This window comes from Danio rerio, chromosome 10 (assembly GCF_049306965.1).
Source record: "Danio rerio strain Tuebingen ecotype United States chromosome 10, GRCz12tu, whole genome shotgun sequence".
Lineage (NCBI taxonomy): Eukaryota > Metazoa > Chordata > Actinopteri > Cypriniformes > Danionidae > Danio > Danio rerio.
Window position 1 is genome coordinate 27,865,464 of NC_133185.1, and position 18,698 is coordinate 27,884,161.

At 36.6% G+C, this 18,698-nt stretch overlaps 2 protein-coding genes and 1 long non-coding RNA gene across 3 annotated transcripts in view; 1 reads left to right on the forward strand and 2 right to left on the reverse strand.

The window, feature by feature from the left end:
* LOC101883815 (P2R1A-PPP2R2A-interacting phosphatase regulator 1) lies at window positions 1–9,807 on the reverse strand. Its single transcript, XM_009305276.4, has 9 exons — window positions 8,904–9,807; window positions 6,922–7,006; window positions 6,790–6,846; window positions 6,196–6,242; window positions 6,061–6,118; window positions 5,906–5,973; window positions 5,725–5,780; window positions 3,629–3,713; window positions 1–3,552 (listed from the first exon to the last, which is right to left on the reverse strand). The coding sequence occupies exons 1-9, from the start codon at window positions 8,984–8,986 to the stop codon at window positions 3,441–3,443; spliced, it is 651 nt and encodes a 216-aa protein (XP_009303551.1). The 5' UTR covers window positions 8,987–9,807; the 3' UTR covers window positions 1–3,440.
* LOC103911744 (uncharacterized) overlaps window positions 9,013–18,698 on the forward strand; it is a 19,818-nt gene continuing 10,132 nt past the window's right edge. Inside the window, exons 1-2 of the long non-coding RNA XR_662774.4 lie at window positions 9,013–10,729; window positions 14,902–14,963. This is a non-coding gene — a long non-coding RNA (uncharacterized lncRNA). The remainder of the gene's footprint in view (window positions 10,730–14,901; window positions 14,964–18,698) is intronic.
* Window positions 12,657–13,919, reverse strand: LOC100538037 (P2Y purinoceptor 3). The gene has a single exon (XM_009305279.5). It carries the CDS (start codon window positions 13,917–13,919, stop codon window positions 12,657–12,659), a length of 1,263 nt encoding a protein of 420 aa, XP_009303554.1.

An 18,698-nucleotide genomic window follows, 5' to 3' on the forward strand; every position in this document is an offset into this window, starting at 1 on the left:
TCAGTAAAATGAGTTTTTATTATGATCTTCTTCATAATAAGAATATATGGTATAATATACATTTCATTTTATGCTAAATGATATTCCTTCTCTGATAATTGGACATTCATCTCGGGGTAATAAATGTACTTTTGCTACCAATGCGCCAAAAAATAATCCATCTTTCACTTGAATTTTTCTGGCTTTCAGAATATATTTACAACTTAAACAGAGTCTGTCGGCTTTGGCATTTACAATGATTTACCGTGCGCTCACAATCCATTTATTACCAGTGCTCAGAAGACATCTCTGACGCACAGATCTTACAGGAAGTGTATGGCAAATCTAAACAAAGAAATATGGTACATAATGTAGGAAAACATGAATAAAAATAGCTGATTATACAACTGATTGAGAACAAACTGCTCTCAAGTCTTCTGTTCGGGTTTTTGATAAACACACACAACTGATTATCCCCGTGAACGTGACGAACACCAATTCCAGCAACTAAATTGCATATTGCACATCACTTTTAAAGAGCCATGAACATTGGTTTTTAATCTTTGAAATCTCAAGGAACATTGGAAACAGTGCAAGTAACTTTGGAATTCAAACTTCAAGACTCAAAACCTGTAAGGCATCGTCTTTGCTGAATGAAAAACTACAAGGAAAAGGCAATGGCGTCATTTCGAAGAACAAGCCGCACTCCTCTTGATATATGAATATGGAAACAGAAAAAGGGCTTTAAATGTCCCGTACACAGCTTTAGAGGCAGACGAGCTGCTGCGGTTGATGATATAAAGACTTCTGGACTTGAGAATCTTTACAGTGATATCTGTAAAGATACTGCAAACAGAGCATTCATAAATAACACAACAGATGCAGCGCTCAACGAAATTTGCATAATGCTGTAAAGTATTGTGGAGATTTAATTTTACGAAGGTCTTCCAGTTCAATTAACTGCAGCATGTCATTTTATTTACATTTATTTTCCTTTCGTTTTTGAACAATTACAATAATTTATCAGGCCTAATAAAATCCATACAGCTTAAACCTCAGAATTAAAGCCTGAAGTGGTGCATCTGATGCTTGTACATAAAAATAACCCATCTTATATTGCAGACTTTAAAACGTCTCCACTTTAAAAAAGATGTCAATTTCCCAACTGAAAGGATTTAAACATACAAATATTTGTTAAAAATAAAGTAAATATGATCCCATTCATGTAACAGCAACATTGATATCTAACACTGTGCAAATAGTACAAGAGGAAGAGGATGAAATCCGCTGAAACTGTGATTGTACAAGTCCTTGTTTTCTGTCCATAATTGATGACTTAAAGGGATAGTTCACCCAAAAATCAAAGTTCTGCCGTTATTTACTCATCCTCCATTTAATGCAAACCTGTTAATAGTTTCTTTCATCTGTTGAACACAAAGGAAGATATATTGAGGTCTGTTGGGAAAAAACTGACTTCCAATGACTTCCACAGTTTATTTTGATGTCAAAGGCTGCTTTTTCCCAACATTCTTTAGAATATCTTGTATTATGTTCAGCTGAAGAAAGAAATTCATAAGAATTTAGTAGAGAACAACTTGAGTGTGAGTAAATGTTGAGGAAACGTTCATTTTAGAGTGAATAATCACTTTAAAGGCTTAGTTCCCATCAGTATGTTGTTCAAACCCTTTTTGTTTATCTTCCCTTCAAAGAGTAAGATATATATACTAAAACATTTCTCTCTATTTTAAGTCTGAGGCTTCAAAATGATCATAAAGAAATCAAAAAAATAAATCCTTATCAATACAAAAATGTAAATCCAGTCTTCTGAAGAGACACAATTGCTCATTTTATAATTTATTTTTCAACCTGTTTTGAAGCATCAGTTTCAATTACTTTTAATGGAGGGATGGAAATCTCAGATTTCATAAAGAAAAACAACAACTTTTTTTGTTATGAAGGAGGGACACTTTCTTACAGGTTTGATACAACAGGAGAGTGAGTAAATTATGGCCATTTTCACAATGAGGTGAAGTAACCCTTTAAAGTAATAATTCTCCCAAAGAAAAAGGAAATTAGCGGTTTATTTGCTCATGCTCAGCCCGTCTATGATGCAAGGGACTTTTTAAGTAGAAAATGAAAGATTTTAGTCAGTGACTCTAAACACTTTAAGGGTCAAAGAAACACCGACAGGTAAAACAATTAATACCACCGGCTCCTGAAGATGCTTTCGGGTCTTGTGAAGCGAAACATTGGGATACAAACTGCCTCTGTAAACAAGGCTTCAATGTATCTTCAGGGGCTTCAGTGGTCATTTGACTCTCAAAGTGCTGATAGCCATTGGCTTCAATTTCGCGTTTATAAGGACTGCAGTTGCAGTTAAAAATCTTAAATGATCTATTGAAGAAAAAACAGTCACCTACATCATGGACATGTCTTGAGCACGTAACTCAATAGCGAACGATCATCACTTAGGAATTGAGGACAAAACATTTAACTGATTTGACACTGTTATGGTTCTAGATAACACATCTAAGCCACAGACAGGATACATTCTCAGTCTCTAGGTCAGTTTTGGAAGTGGACTTTTCACTAAAAGTGCTTTCAGTTTACTCCAACACTGGATTCAAGACGTGATTTTTTTTTGTCGTCTAGTTTATACAGTACTTATTTTAATTAAGCAATTAAAATGGGGATGAGTGTTGACTGAATGTGCTGGTATCATTTCCGGCGGTTTGAAGAATTTCATTCAAACTTAAAAAGTTCAGTCTGAGCTCAAATCTGTGTGGAAAAATAAACTTATTTACAGATATCAGACCCCTCAGGGGGTAAACGCAAGAGAAAAACAATGAATTAATACCTAAAATAATCGATTATTCACATATTTATACAAATTTACACAAAACATTGACTTCTGCGGTCAACTCATTTAATACTTTCTATCCTTAGTCCTTTTTGTTTTCAATTCTGCACGACCGTTGGACCCTGTTAATGGAAGCTGAAGATGTACCAAAATACAAAAAAGTGTTCTGCCACAACTTGAGGAAAGCAAAGAAGAGCAAAACTGGTCTTTACACTGAGGAAAAAGGGTCTTTGAGTCAAGATTGGCCAGGTTGCAGCAGTAACCCGAACGCTTTCGTTGCAATGTGTTAATGCAGATACTCTTTCAGATATACAGCACACTACTCTGTAGGCACCGAAGAAACAGAACTATAAATTACATGATAGTTTTCATCGTCCGTGTAGTCAGATACGTCAAGATTTAATCATCTTAACATTGCGTTTTGACTTCCAAAGAAATCAAAGTCAGTTACGAGGACTTTCCTTCAGAAGTGATTGAGCTGAGAGACTCGCATTAAAGCACCAAATGAACAACAACAACAATGACAAAAAAGCAGGAAAACAGGGATAAGTTTGGTCTTCATTTTACAACACCTGAACTGTAGTGTGATGAACACTTGGGCTCAGATGCTGGGATGGTGCGAGGTGAACGGGGGCGGAGGGGAGAGGGACAGGGCCTGGGTGTTTGAGCCGGCAGGAGGCGTCCCAGAGGAAGAGTCCACTGACTGGGAAACACTGGACGTGTGAAGAGATTCATTAATGAGGCATGAGAGTCAGTTGAGTGTATTATTTAAGCATCATCAAGACTCACCTGACTGTGTAACTAGTTATGTGAGCAGGGTCTGTGACTCCAGCGACAAAGAGCTTTTTGGGTGGACCGTCCGATTCCACTCCACCTGAGGGAAAATATATATTTATTATAAAAGGGAGAATTTAAATGAATCATATTTTACAAATGAGCCAGTTCTTGTTATTGAATCAGTCCAAATGAGGTGTTTAGTCATGTCTCGCTTGAAAAGAACCAAGAATTGTTACTTTAATCTCATCAAAAACAGCAAAAAAATGTAGACTAATAATTTCTAAATTTTTAATGTTTTCAAGTAAATTGGAATAAAACAAATACAGTGATCCCTCGCTATAATGTGGTTTACTTTTCACAACCTCGCAGTTTCGCTGATTGTTTTAAATGCAATTTGACATGCTTTTTTCCTACAGCGTATTGTGTTCTGCATCCTGATTGGCTGTGGACCATTGTCAATCAATTTTCCTCCATGCTTTGTCTCCTGTACAGTACAGAATGCGTTCAGCTTGCAAAATTTACACAAATCTTTGATCTCTAGCAGTGTGACTCTGAAGTGCTGGACTGTATATTTGCCAGTTTTCCACAGTGTTGATGAAATATTCTGCACCGTCAAAGGCACCTGTGGTAGCACCCAAAAGGCAGAGGAAGATGCTAACCATCACACAAAAAGTTGGACTTTTGGACATGCTAAAGGAAGGTAGAAGTAACTTTGCTGTAGGGTGCCATAACGGAATCAATAAATGAGGATCAAATGGTTTTAATCTTTGGTTTTATTCTATAAAACTAGGCTTATTGTTCTACAAAGGGTTGAACTTTGTAGTGTTTAAACAAGAGAGAAAAGTGTGAACATGTTGATGACTGTCTAAGAAAAGTGTATAAAGTGTGTAGTGAGGGGTTTTACAGCCTTAAAACATCTATAATAATTGTAAAAATAAAGCTGATTAGTTTGCGGATTTCGCCTTTTGCGGGTTATTTTTAGAATGTAACTTCCACGATTAACAAGGGACCACTTTATATACAAATACATTTTATTTTTTAAAACTTTTAAATAGTGCTGGACATAAATTACTTAAGATTAATCACATCCAAAATAAAAGTTTGTTTTGAGTGCTGTGTATATTTATTATATATATATACACACATGAATGCATTTATTTATTTATATATAGATATAAAATACAAATTTTATGTACATTTAAATATCTATGTAACAGAATTGTATTGTATAGTTGTGTTTCTATGTTTTAGTGTGTATCACATATATGTAATAAACATATATAACACATACACAAACACAAATTTAACGTCAAAACAAACTTTTATTTTGGATGTGATTAATCATGATCAATCTTTCCCCACCAATAAATTGACCAGGCTTTATGATTTTAATTGATTGGACATAAAAAGGATGTAATGTAAAAACATCTATATTCATTTTATTAATTCATTTTCTTTTCAGCTTAGTCCCTTTATTAATTTGGGGTCGCCACAGCAGAATGAACCACCAACTTATCCAGCATATGTTTTATGCAGCGGATGCCCTTCCAGCTGCAACCCAGTACTGGGAAACATCCATACACGCATATTCACACTCATACACCACGGACAATTTAGCTTACCCAGTTCACCTGTACTATATGTTTTTGGACTTTGGGGGAAACCGGAGCACCCGGAGGAAACCCACGTGAACAGGGAGAACAGGCAAACACCACACAGAAATGCCAACTGACCCAGCTGGGACTGGAACCAGCGACCTTCTTGGTGTGAGGCCACAGTGCTAACCACTGAGCCACCGTGTTGCCCAAAAGTCTATATTCTTCTATTAGAATTGAGATTTTCAATATATTAGAAAGATATTACAAAATAATAAACTACCACTAAAATCTGGAGTAATAGCTGCTGGAAATAAAGCTTTGCCATCACAGGAAGCAATTATTATTTTAATAATTATTAAACACAATAAGAACAGTCACTTTAAATTCTGTTAATTTTTTTTATCAAAACAATCAACGAATGCATGCTGAGCATAAGGGACTTAAATTTTGTTAATCAAAAATGACTAACACGTTTACATGAAACCGGTTATACAGGAAAAATAACCTCACCTTTCCTTTTCAAAGGTGCAGCTGATGGCCATCTCACTCCAGAGCTCACAGATCCTCTGTTCAAGAAAAACAACTCTTGTTCAGAAAAGATACATATTACACTTTCAATTGACTAAACATGATGCCAGTATTGGCAATTGAAGGATACTTTCCACTGATGTAGTTTAATCCATAAACTTACCCTCGAAATCTTCGAGTCGGGCTGGGTGAGGAATTAGGGGTGACGCCGCTGTCTTGGGAATGAAATCCCTGTAATGGGACAAACAGAGAGAGAGAATTAACACAATGACAATGGATTAAAGTGATGAGGTAAAACGAGAAGAGTGAAATACTGACTGGAGACAGATGATCATGCCAGTGACTCGCAGGAGGGAGAGGAACAGCAGATGAGGCACTTTGAAGAAGGGAAAACACTGTTAATAAACGATTGAAAATATGTATCTTGATAACAAAACTTGTACGTGTGCATACCTTAATCTCTGCAAACTCCCTCTTAAAGTCAGCTCCATATTCTCAATCTGGAAGAAAAGCATTGCTTGCCTGACTTTATATTTTGCCTTTTTTTTTTTATATTTAGATTCAAATGTTTATGATTCAATGTGTCAAATTAATTTGTAGACAATATCATCACTAATATTGACTGAAAGAAGTTTTATTCATTTTTATTTTTAACAAGTGCTCCAGGTAGAAGTATGTTTCTACCCACAAAACATAAATAAATTAAAAAAAAAAGTATTATTATACTACAGTTCTGACTTTTTACAACTTTTTTTTAATTCAGAATTTAAATCTTGCAATTTCCACTTTTTCCTCATAATTACAAAATAAACTTGGAAATTGTGAGAAATAAAGTCAGAACTGTGAGAGCTTGTAAATGTGATCAATATTTGCAAATAAAAAAGGAGTTTATGTACATTCAGGGTTTTGCTCTGAATTCTGGCTTTTTTCTCGCCAGAATTGTGAAATATAAACTCTTGAGAGAGAGGAAAAAGGTGACAGTTTAATTGTTATTTATTTTAATTCTGTTATCTCTCTATTTAGAATTATCGCTCCTTTATTTCTCACCTGTCTCTTGTGTTCGGGTCTCTCACATGACAGAGAGAATGGGGACAGAGGGAGGGTCTGCAACACAAAGATAATATGTAATTGAGGTCTAAATGTCTGAAACTGACTATGAAAGACTGTTTGAACACTCACCCGGGATGGACAGCTGGGGTTTACGGACACGCTGCTCCGGCGATACCGAGCTGAACTAGTGGAGCTGAATACTGTTGTTCCATCACTGTTTTGAAAAAAAAAAAAAAAAAAAAACAAGAGAGAGAGAAAGAGAGAATCAAATTATTTATTATCTACAATATTTTGTGGTGTAATTTACCATAGAAGTTTGTTTTTGCCATGGAATAAAGAAAATAAATTGAATAATGTAAAGCCCATGAGCTCACAACTCTGACTATGAATATATTTCCTCAGAGTTGTGAATTTATTTCTCATAATGCTGACTTTCTTTCATAAACCTTTAAGAGAGGGAGTTTGAATTGTATTGTCATTTCACCTTCTTTGGCTCATAAATCTTTAGGTTAGCATCTTGCATTTCTGACTTTTTTGGTCAATTCGTAATAATAAATTTTTCAAAGCGCTGTAATACTTTCGAAAATTACAATCGCAAATATATAAATCCATGCCTAATATCCAAAGGCTGAAAGTAATGAATTTTTTTTATAAATTGTTAAAATTTTGGTATTTGTGATGCAGCAAGCCCAGAGACTGATGTGCACACTATGATTGTCTCACCCTGATACGACAAAAAATGGTCATAAACGAATATGTTCTGGCTTGGACCCAGAAACAGTATTCCATACATCACGATTTAACAATCGAGTTTACTCATAGCTAGGGTCAGAAGGAATCTGTTGTAAAAAGTTTTTTGTTTTTTCTGCGGAGAATTTTGGTAAAAATTTGCAGATTTCTGTGGAATTATTTTGGGAGTATCAAAACTAAAACCTTAATATGTAAAATAAAAAATAATATACTTTTCACTTTTATTTAATGTTTAAAATGCAAATCCAACTAGATTCACTTTATTTGGTTACACAAAGCAAGTCTCTCAAATAATATATCTACTAAAAGAAAAATATTACTGTACAAACTGCACAGTACATAAATCAGATGAACATTTTCACATTTGTCAAATTATTTAAAAACTGAATAAATATAGATTTACACAAATTTACTCAAGTAAATAAACAGAATTAATGATGGGCAAAAAATCTGCGGAATTCTGCGCGCGCGGATTCCGTGTGGGCCTTTACTTCTCACTATTCTAAACTCACTTTGAATTAGACATAGGACAATAACCGGATTCAAGGTTTACAGCGGTTTGGAAAAGTCAAGATTTTAGAGCCGCTAAAACTTTCTGTTCTACCATTCCTACGGTATATGTAAGCTTTTTATCATGTGTTATTTATTTTTTGTGTTTTTGTTTTTATGCGTTGTCCTTTATTTACTTTAGTTATTTAGTCTGACATGTTTACTAATTTAAAATATTTGAAATGTTTCCTAAAATATGTTGTTTCATGGGAAAAATTTTTTTTACCCAGACATTTAAAAATAAAATAAGGTTATCATACCATCAGAAACTTATACCGGGCCATGCCTACTTTTAATTATACAATTGCAATTCGGCGAAAATGAGGTCCCACTTATTATTACTCTGTAAAACCCAACAGTCAACTTTATCAAATGAGTGTAGTTAACTCAAAATTTACTAAAAGTAAAGTTCATTAAAGCTCATTAAATACCTCATTACTTTAACTTAAATGGAGTAAGTTCACAGTACTCATATACATTCATAGTACTTGTATAGATTAGTTTTTAACCCAAATGTTTTTTAGCAATCGGTTTCCTGAAACGGTTTGAGTTGCCTTAACACCAGGTTTTACAGTACACAGTTGGTTTGAGTTAATTTACTGGGTTTTACTGTGCTCAAATTGCTTCATTTACTAAAATTGATTAAGTTTACAGTACTCATTAGGATTCGTTTTTGAACTTAAATGTTTTTTTTTTTGTTATTGGTTTCCTCAAATAGTTTGAGTTACTTTAACTTTTTGGGTTTTACAGTGTACAATTATTTCACACAATATTAAATATTCGGCTCCAAAGCATGAGTGCAGTTCTCTCACCTGACGTTCGTGATCATAGGGGCGCTGTTCGACCTTCGGAGGGCTCCTGCGCCTGCGCACTGGTCCACCTCCATCCTCTCCATATCTCGTCCTCTGACACCGAGACTGCGCGTCACTCTCGGCCGGGCTCCACGCGCCCTGACGCGGCCTGAGCTCCAAATATCACCTGGCAAAAGCCCGACCAGCAGGCCTCACGCCAAAATACCCGATCCAATTTAACCGAGAGGACTGCTTTCTCGCGTCTATCGCATTTTGCTAAATCTTTAGGTAATATCCTGTCGGCTTGATACAGTTGTTTAAATGAACAGCTGTGAGATTCAGCGCTTCAGCCGCTTTATGGGTTCGCGCACAAACTTAGTATAAACTCCTCAGGTTGATTTCGTCAAGTAAACACCGTTATATATGTGCATTAGAGAGTTTTTTTCGTATTCAGAACACAAATGGTGAATATTCAGCACTGTTTCCAATGAACAGCCACTTACTCGACAAGGTCCTTTGGCTTTTTAACGTTAATCCAATCCAACTTATCCAAACGGAGCAAATAAAACACCAAAAATCCCAAACAGCGAATTAACAACGACCAAAGTGGTCAGAGAATACAGTGTCAGGGCTTTTCGGTCAAATGTCGCGGTAAAGGTGAAGCTTTCTGCCACGGCTTATTTTTTTCAAGTTTACCTGCTAGTTTGTAAAGCAGTCGGAAAAATGGCATAACACAATCCCGATCAAGTAGGTGATCGCCGGCTTCGTCGGTAAATGCATCCTCATCTGATAGTGTCTCCTGGTACAGTCTCAAACACGGGATACATTAAAAGTTTTCCGGTCATTTCTTAATTTAGAAAATAAAACATATTTCCCGCAACCAAACAGAGAATGTGCATCTACTTGTCCAACAGCGCCTCGCTCTGGCAGACCGGAGAAGTACACAAAGAGATAAAGCACTGTTCTCAAGAGAAGTGAATATGTGGCTGTTTACTGCATGCTCTTCTGCCAGCTATTGTGGTTTTATGGGAAGATAGCTAGAGTTTCATTCTCGGGTTAATTTAAGTGAAAGGAAAATAAATACAAATAGTGAAAGAAAAAAATCTAATATTTAAAATTAATTTTATTAGGATTGCAAAACAGTCATACTAAGCCAAAAACACCAATTTTTTCTAAACAGAATTCCTGTTTAGAAAATGTGTATAAGCTATACTAAGCTTATTAATATTAATAAGTTATATATACGCTTATATTTATAAATGGAAAGATAATACAATTAAATTCTTGCAAAATATTGCAAAAAAGAAAACCTACAAAATTTAAACAAAATTTAAAAAACATTTTTTGCTTCTCTTAATTTTTCCTCTAATTTAATATTTTCCTATAACATTTACATTTGGGTGTACTAGTTTTTGCACATTTATCGTTAGTTATTTTGTTAGATAAGCTCCAGGTTTGGCTTTAGAACTGACTAATCTAATTTATATGCTCAAATATAATATTAAAAATATGAATTTAAAAGATTATAATATGGTTTCATCCATTAGCCTTAGTTAGTTAGTTCATAATTCACACCAAAAAGCTGTTAATTTACTTATTCTCAGCCCAAGAAGATGTAGGTGACCTTTTTTTTTCTTCGGAAAAACATTAAAGAATATATTTAGCTTAAACTGTGGTCTTTGGTCATCTACAACATGCAAGGCATGAACTGCAGGCACATCGAGAGTTGAAAAAACATTCAAGCAAAATAACTTTAATACCTAATGTAAAATGACTGGTCTGCACAAGAAAACAAGCTTTATTTGCAACAGTGTTCTACTGAAGAAAAAGTCTTGGATGACATGAGGGTGAGTAACAAAACAAGAAAATTCATTCATTTTTGTGAACTTATATATTTATATATTATTAATTTGGGTTAAAGTATAAATGTTTTGTTGTGTATTGGTTATTCGTGTTTGTCATAATACACAATTTAATGTTAACAATGGTTTTAACGAATGTAGAGTCATCATCCTAATGAATTAACAAATAAAGTTTTATTTTATAATTTTTATATTTAGTGAATTCCGTCAAAGGGAATTAGATAATAATTATATCATATAACATAGTCCGAACATACAGGAGCACACTCCCAAAGCATTGTTTACAATCTGAAAGTGTGTGCTACTATCAAAACTGTATTTAAGGTAAACATAATTAACAAAGCAAAGTTATTTCTTGTTAATCTCATCATAACGTTCATACAACAAATATATATGCATATACGTCACATATTTAAGCTAATCACAACAATACTCTATAACTGCATGTGTATGCATTCCTATCACTGTATCACAAAGTGAACCAATTTGAAACAAAATAAATTAAAGTTATGACATTTATTCGGTCAACGTGAACATCATCCATAAACACAACTATCAGGGTTTTCTTATGAGTTGATGAATGCTTTGGAATGATCAATGGGCTCTATGCACAGCTAGTTTTAAAGTCAACAATAAACCTCCGGTGAAAGCTTATTGTGACTATTTTTAATTTCACAAGGTTGTTTTTACAGCATCAATGTTGTAGTGTAATTAAAATACATTCAGTTAAATAGACTTAAGCATTAATTTAGTTATTCAAGCATAAAACAAGATGAAAGACAGTTGTAACCACTAGCGCCGGCAGTAGCAACAGGCCATGAAATAAACGGTCATATATTAAAGACATGGCGGGTGGAATAGAATTTAATGTAGTGCTTCTTTTTTTTTTTTTAGATTTTTAGATTAGATTCAACTTTATTGTCATTACACATGTACAAGTACAATGCAACGAAATGCAGTAGATTCTTGTCCGATCTAAGACCCACTTCATATTGTACATCTAACAGGCATTGAAGATCGCTGATTTTTAAAGAAATCAGATCTTAAACGTGACAATTTTGTAATGGAAAGACAGTCCATGTGCGGATACCCCATTTAAGCATAAAAGCATAAACACAATGAGCATAAGCACACAGTGTCCATTTGAGATCTATACATTAAAAACAAAAAGGATCCTTGTTCAATTTTAAATTCGTGGCTCAGTGACAGTTTTGAATTTCTTGAATCGTTTTATTTGACACAGGATGGAAAATAACTTTTTTAAAATTAGTAACTGTTTTTATTGTATATTATTTTGGCCTTTTAACTGTACCTGACTTCTGGTTGAAGGGGCGTGATTAAGTATGTTAGCCATGCCCATTGTCTCAAAATCACCTGATAGTTTAACTGAAAACAAACAGGAAGTGCATTTTCAGATTTTAATTAAAGATTAGAAGGGTAAACTTTTTTCTTAATGACATGCAAAGAAGAATTATTCAGCACAAAACTAGCAATGTGAGCCAACAAAATCATATGGTTAGTTTTGATTTCATGACTTCTTAAGAAGTGCTATTTTTTACTTTAAAAATATTCACAAGAAACAAACAAACACACACAGATTTTTTTAAAGAGGTGGTGGATAAAACTGCTCATCACATACTACATTCTCAGAAATAAAGGTACAGGAGCTGTCACTACGGCGTACCTTTTTAAAAGGTACATACTTGTACCCAAATAGTCCACAGTGGTACCTAAAAGGTGCATACCACTATTGACCCTTGAGGTACAAATATGTACCTTTTGAAAAGTTACTGGCCCAGTGACAGCTCCTGTACCTTTATTTCTGAGAGTGTAGAATAAAACATACGCGAAATCGCTCAGTAGTATCAGCGTATAATAAATAACATGGACCATTTAAAGTATAGTCTGCATTCTATGTTATTCCCGAAGATTTGGAGTCACTGTCCTGACATTCATCTGCTTTATGTGAATTGCCTTGCTCTTGATCCTCAACCTCTTTCTGTTTTCCGAGAATCTTTAAAGGCCACAACAGGTGGGTGTTGTGACTGCCGCTGGCCCGTCTGCAGCAGGCTAAGCTATTGTCTCCTGTTAAGAAATAAAGGAGTGCATTCAGCCACGAGTTGCAGGAAGCCAGCGGTCGAGTGATCTTGTAAAAAATGGAAACCATTCGCATGGTTTGGCACTTGACAGCCTTCGTTTCCTTGAGGACCAGAAAGAGAGTGCGTGTGATGTGGAAGGGCAGAAAGCAAAGCGCGAAGAGCAAAGTGATGGTGATGATGGTTTTGATCGACTTGCGTCGCATGTTGAAGTACGGTGCATGTTGGGAACCAGAAATAGACACGGACGTCCTATTCTTTGTTCCATCCACCGCTCCACACATTCCTCCTTCCTCCTGAACCTGTGGCTGGGAATGAATCGTCTCGAAGATGGTCCTCACCACTTGTGAGTAACACCATGCAATGACGGTAAATGGGAAAAAGAAACCCAAAATGTGTAGGATAATTCCATAAGGCACGTATTCAGAAAACTCACTGTCTATCGCATCATCCCAGCAATTCTTATATGTCTCAACTTTTCCACCATCGCCGCTTCCTTCCGACCAAGAATCGACTCCTTCATTCATTCCACCTCCTGTTTTCCTCAAAACCTCCCCCGTTTTGGCAAACCGGACGATGGGGCAGGTAAGTATGAACACAATGACCCAAACGGTGGCGCAGATGGCCCTAACCGCCCGCTTGCTTTCCAGGGCGATCGTTCTGATTGGATGGCAGATGCCCATGTACCGATGGACGGATATGCAGGTAAGGAAGAAGATGCTGCAGTACAGGTTGAAGTAAAACAAGAAACGCACCAGCCTGCACATGAAGTCCCCGAAAACCCAATGGTCACGCATTAAGTAGCTGGCCACAAGGAACGGAAGCGAGAAGCTGTACATTAAATCCGTAGAGGCCAGATTGACCATGTAGATGAGCGAAGTGTTCCATTGTCGGCTACTCTTGCATCGGTAGGAGCGGAGAAGGACGGTGGAGTTCAGGACGAGGCTGAGCAAGAAGGTTAACGAGTAGCACAACGGTAAGATGACATACTTGTAGGACTCGTCGATGCTGCAGCTGTGTGCAGAACTGTGGTTTTGAACATTCACTGATGCGTTGAAGATCAAAGCCGTGGTCTTCATGGTAATTTATCCTTGACCTTGTGTCCACAGAGCCACATCACTTCTTTGTAACACCTCTTCAATTCAATCTAGAATCTTGAAGTGCTCCATTCCTCACCCTTCAGGATATTCTGTAAGGACATGACTCCAAGATGGAGAAAACAGATCAGAGTTACCATAAATCTGAGCATTCAGTGTTTTCGCTGTTCACTCGAGTTTATTTCACAAGCAAACTGAAGGTTGACCAGTGACTCAACTTTATTTGTAAATAGTGCCGAATCAGCCTCTTCTGCTCTATTAACCCATCAATCAGTAACAAAGAATTCCACAAACCCTTCATTCATCTTTCCATCCCCCATTTTGCAATCTAATGTTTTGGATGAGTTGCACTTTATAATGGCAATGTACTGACAATAAATACTACAAGACTATGGGTTTAGTGTGTAGCATATACAAGTTATTCTGGAAGAGTTTTACATTAGCTGTTAGTAAGTTTGAGGTTTGGTTTAAGAAATAAATGTAGGGTTTAAGATCTTGGCGCATAAATGGTTGTGGTTTAGTTTGGTGTACGATTTAGGGTTTGGGTTAGAATGTATGAGTAATGGTAGGGTTGGGATATAAAGTAAGAGGTTAGTTGTTATGTTTTGGAATAGAGGTAAGTGTGTAATTACAAACCTTCCTTTTAGGAATAGCATGAGGCAAGTAAGGGGACACAAATTAGTTTGAGACTTGGTTAAGTTTAAGATTAAGGGTAGGGTTAGGGTTTAGAGTACAGCATGTTTAAAAGTACTAATGTTCAAGCGCAGTGTTAGGGTTTGAGAAGTTTGGCTTTTTGGATAAGACTGTTACGGTAATAGGTAAAGTTAGCTATAAAAGTTTACTTTATATGTAATCACAGCACATTATCTTGTATGTACATAACCAGTATTGTATTAAATGCTCAAGTGCAAACCAGTTAAGGCTGTTTAATATAAAATGTGACCCCTTTTTTTTCTTTATACAGACTAAGAGGTGTCAACATGAGTCACTTCCTGACCTAGCTGACCCCGCTTGCAATGAAAACTGGTAAGCGTGTTTGTTAAGATGCCTAATTTATGTCTAGACATGACTGTTACATCCATCTATATGCAGAGGACCTACATAATGTAAATGTAATGACAAGGTCTCCTGTTTTAGTTCACGACATACTTGAGATTATTTCTTAATGAGTATTACTGTGTACCAGAGGCAGCTTTGGTATTACAATATCATGTGTCCTGGCAGGTATGTTCCAGTAAATAATTAATACCCGTTCATTCAGACAAGAAATGCTGAGCGGAAACCCAATCCAGCATACAGTTCAGCACAAAACTGTGCATAGTGATAATAAACACCATCATCCCACTATTAAATGTTAAACTAGATAAAGGGAGAATGATTTAAAAATGCATTAAAGAGAATGAAAGGAATAGGCCATCTTTGTTCATTTAAAGCAATTTCTTTCCTTAAGTAGTAAAGCTAAATTTGCTCTGTAGACTGCTGAAAATAGATCTATATGAAATATCTTACCTGCTTAAAGGTCAAGAAAAACGCAAACTCCAAAGGGAAGTCAAAATGCATTCATTTCTTCTCGGATTTCATAAAAGGTCAGGAGAAAAACTTCAGCTTTTCCTGCACTGCAACTACGGTCTCTGTTTACAAATTACTTTCCCAATTTACTATGCAGAGCTGCAGATTTTACTAATCACTTCTCAATCAGTAATTCTGTGTGCTTCTTTCCCCTCTCTCTCTCTCTCTCTCTCTCTCTCTCTCTCTTTCTTTCTCTCTCTCTCTCTCTCCCCCCTCTCTTTCTCTCTTGTCTCTGCTCTCTCTGTCTTTCTCTCTCACCATCCACTCAGCCAAGTCACGGTTGAGTACTTGAGTACTTTAAGCTCAGTTTCTGGAAAACCATGTAAATTTGTTACATTAAACATATCCAGGCTAAACAAATCAGTTCAAATAATGTTATCAATGCATAACAAGTATCGTTTTTAATCTTTTTGTCTTTTTTTAAAATCAGCATTATATCCATTTACATGATTAACATCATTAACATGTTTAAAGTCACAAATAATACAACAATAACCATTTGCGGGGAAAAAGACATTCTGCAAAGTTTATATGTGTGCATTAATTCAAATATGCTATTCAAATAAATTTCCTTTAAAAGAAAATAATTACAAAATCACCACAGCCATATGACCCTGCACCTTAAGACCGGTTACTTACTGAAGCTAAGCAAGGCTGAGCCTGGTTAGTACCGTGTCTTGTCCTGTGGCTGTTGTCGCATCATCCAAGTGGATGCTGCACACTGGTGGTGGTGTGTGGAGAGATCCCCCTCATGATTGTGAAATGCTTTGGGTGTATGGTCATACATGATAAATGCACCATAAAAATACACATTACATTAGCTAAGTTTCCATCCACCTATATTTATGAGGATTTTGGATATGCGCATAAAACACGGTTGATGGAAACGCCAAGATGAGCACACATTTTGAAAATGTGCATAAAAAACATGTAGGTAGGTTGAGTAGGATAAACTATTTATTCGATAAGAAAAGATATGCACAAACTGCGATGGAAACACTTTTACAGTACAAATTCCAGTATGCGCATTAAAAAAGGTCATGTGATTTTGTTATAAGAGGTTATGTGATGATAAAAATTTGTGCAAATGGATAAACCAGCAGGCTGAGCACACTGTAAAACATCTGTGGCCTCATGTATCAACGCTGCGTACGCCAGGTTTCACGCTCAGAATCGCTCACGTTTGGATTTACGTACAATAATGAACGTGTGAATGTGCGCAGCTCCACGCCAGCTTCATGCATGGCGTACGCACATTTTTTGTGCATGTCTGTTTCATTTCCATTGGCGACTCCTAGAGGCAATTGTGTAAAAATTGCACTCTACAACATGTCTTTGAGCCGTTCAATGGCAGCTGTATGAGACGGGTTCATCCGCATGTCCAGCTGGTTTATAAGGTTTCCATACCATACAGTTGACAAGCCAAATATTAAAGCGCAATTTGCAGCGGTCACCGTTTTTCCCAATGTAATCGGAGCAATCTTCTGCACACACATTGCTATAAAGGCACCATCTGAAGATGAATTTGACTGTGTGAATCAGAAACATTTTTATTCAATAAATGTGCAAATAAAATATGATGCACACACTAATTAATGATTCCTACTTGTCTTCCTCATGATGAAGAGTATAGGCAAAATCTGATATGTAGCGGGGGAAAAAGGAATCTGACTTCATCAGACTCTGGATTCGAATCGAGTTCATGCTCGAACGTGTCAAAACATGTTACCATGCGTTTTACGAGCTGTTAAAGATGCTGCAACAGTTACACCTATAAATTACACTATTTCTGTTTTAATCCACTCGTTGTTCAGACCCAACTGTGTTAACCGCATCAGCTAAACTCTCCCACTCTATTTTTTTCTTTTGTTATTAATTCCGGAGAACAAACTTGCAAATAACACTGTTTTTCTCCGGTCTACCTCCGAAAGCAGCACCTCCAATTCACATTCTGTTCAAAGTTTCTCTTTATGCTTGCTTTTGCCATTGCTTTTTCATTGGGTTTTGCCAAAGTAGAGTCATTAGCATATTCATACGGGGGAGGAGGCAGGGAGGGGTTTTGCGCTCGTGCATTTTGCGCTCAGTTTCTTGTTCATTCGGATGTACAAAGAATATGCGTGGAATTTGGTGTATGCAGTGTTTCATACATATGAATTTTTTTCTGCGTACGTACATGAGGCCCCTGAAATGTTGTTTTGGTCATTCTAAAACACCTTAACCATCTATTAGTGTTATCATATTATTAATAACCTCCAGAATTGTTGCCTTCAAACGCCACCACGGGTTCACTGCGTGTCAGGATTGCCTTCTGAAGGCTGATTTATACTTCTGCGTCTAACGCCGGCGTATGCTACGGCACTGACGCATAGCCCTTCGCTGCTGCCGTCGGCGTCGCTGATGTGCACCTCTCAAAAAATGTAACTACATGTCGCAACGACGCATAGCGCAAGCTCTGTGATTGGTCGGCTTGGTAGCTCTGATGAGTCTGGGCAGGACCGAGAGCCGCGTGAATGGTGCGAGCCTGATGGAGCGATTGTTTACAAGTGTGGAGTCCCATGAAGGAGCTCCGGATGGAAAGTTTTGTTTTGTGTTTACCTCATGGTTAAAGTTGTTGCACGTCCGCCGGTTCCTGCCTCAAAATGAGCGAGTTTTAGCCACTTGTACATCCCGGAAGTGTTCAGGAAAAGCAGAACAGCAGCGAAGAAACTCGACACAGAAGAACATTTACACCTCACTGCCAACTAGCGTTTCGGAAGTGTTAATGCAGACCAACAGAGACAGCGCGCAGAAGTATAAATGCACAGCTATGCACGTTGCATGCACCATGGGTTACGCCGGTCACATGACGCAGATGTATAAACCAGGCTTGAGGCGAAAGTCAATAAATAAAGAAAAGATTCACGCAGCCTCTCCTACCACAGCAAATTGCGTTTTTACTGTTGATATTTGGCGCCAGATAATCAAGAAGTTATGATTTTGTTCGATTTTGCGTCGTTAAATGGAAACACTGTTTTATTTGTATGTCTTTTATGCGATAAAAGTTTTGCACATGAAGTTCATTCACATTTTTGGATGAAAAGAGCTATTGCATTACAAAAAACACTATAAATATATCTATAAAATTACTATATAACTATAAAATGGCCATTTTTATGTCTGTTAAATGAATGTGTTCTCTACCACATTACTGAG